This window comes from Plasmodium reichenowi, chromosome 1 (assembly GCF_001601855.1).
Source record: "Plasmodium reichenowi strain SY57 chromosome 1, whole genome shotgun sequence".
In the NCBI taxonomy this organism is placed as follows: Eukaryota; Apicomplexa; class Aconoidasida; order Haemosporida; family Plasmodiidae; genus Plasmodium; species Plasmodium reichenowi.
The window spans coordinates 264,804-265,699 of NC_033646.1; the positions used below are offsets into that span (position 1 = coordinate 264,804).

At 14.3% G+C, this 896-nt stretch overlaps 1 protein-coding gene across 1 annotated transcript in view; it reads left to right on the forward strand.

Annotated features, from left to right (window-relative positions):
* Window positions 1-407: 407 nt before the first annotated feature.
* The window catches only part of PRSY57_0107700 (phosphatidate cytidylyltransferase, putative), a gene marked incomplete at both ends in the record, with an annotated part of 3,015 nt that continues 2,526 nt past the window's right edge, over window positions 408-896 (forward strand). The window contains one exon of the mRNA XM_020114368.1: window positions 408-882. Within this exon, the coding sequence (XP_019970937.1) occupies window positions 408-882 (475 nt within the window).

Consider the following 896-nt stretch of genomic DNA (forward strand, 5'->3'; position numbering starts at 1 on the left):
AATAATATTATTTTTATTTTTTTTTTTTTTTTATTGTTTTTTTTTTTTCTTTCTTTTTTTTAAAATAAAATTTTTCTTTTTTTTTTTTAAAATAAAATTTTTTTTTTTTAATTTTTAAAAATATAAAAAAAAAAAAAAAAAAAAAAAAAAAAAAAAAAAAAAAAATATACATATATATATATATATATATATATATATATATATATATATATACATACATATATATAATATTTATATATATATTATATAATATTTTAAAACATAGTTACAGAAAAGTGTAAAATGTCATAGTTTTATATATATATAAAGATACACAACATAATGTATTAGCTTAATATTTTATATATATATATTGTTCTTTCAATTATTAATTTGAAAAATATACATATTTTTTTTTGTATTTGAATATGTTAAGTGGAGTATATGATTTGTTTATGGAACATTTTGGGATGATAAATATTTTGGTAATATTAATAATAACAATTACTCAAGTGAAAAAGAAAATTTTTCTTTGTTCATATTTTACATATATATGGATATTATTGACTGTCCTGTGTAATATATTAATTGTTTCTTATATGTACCATGAGAAAAATAAGAAGACGAAGAAAAAAAACATAGAGAAAGAAGAGAAAAAATATAAAAATAAAAATATATATACTATTTTACATCCCTTTATTAAAATAGGAAAATATTATGAAAATGAAAAAGAAACTATTATGTTCGATAGAAATAAGAAAATTTTTTTTAATTTATATCAAAATAATAAAATTAGTATAGTCAAATTATTCAGTTATATATATATTAACAATATTATTCCTTATTTGTTTCTTCCATTTTTTTCAACCATTTTGATACACAATTATGATATTTTGGAATATGGTTAGTACCCATCA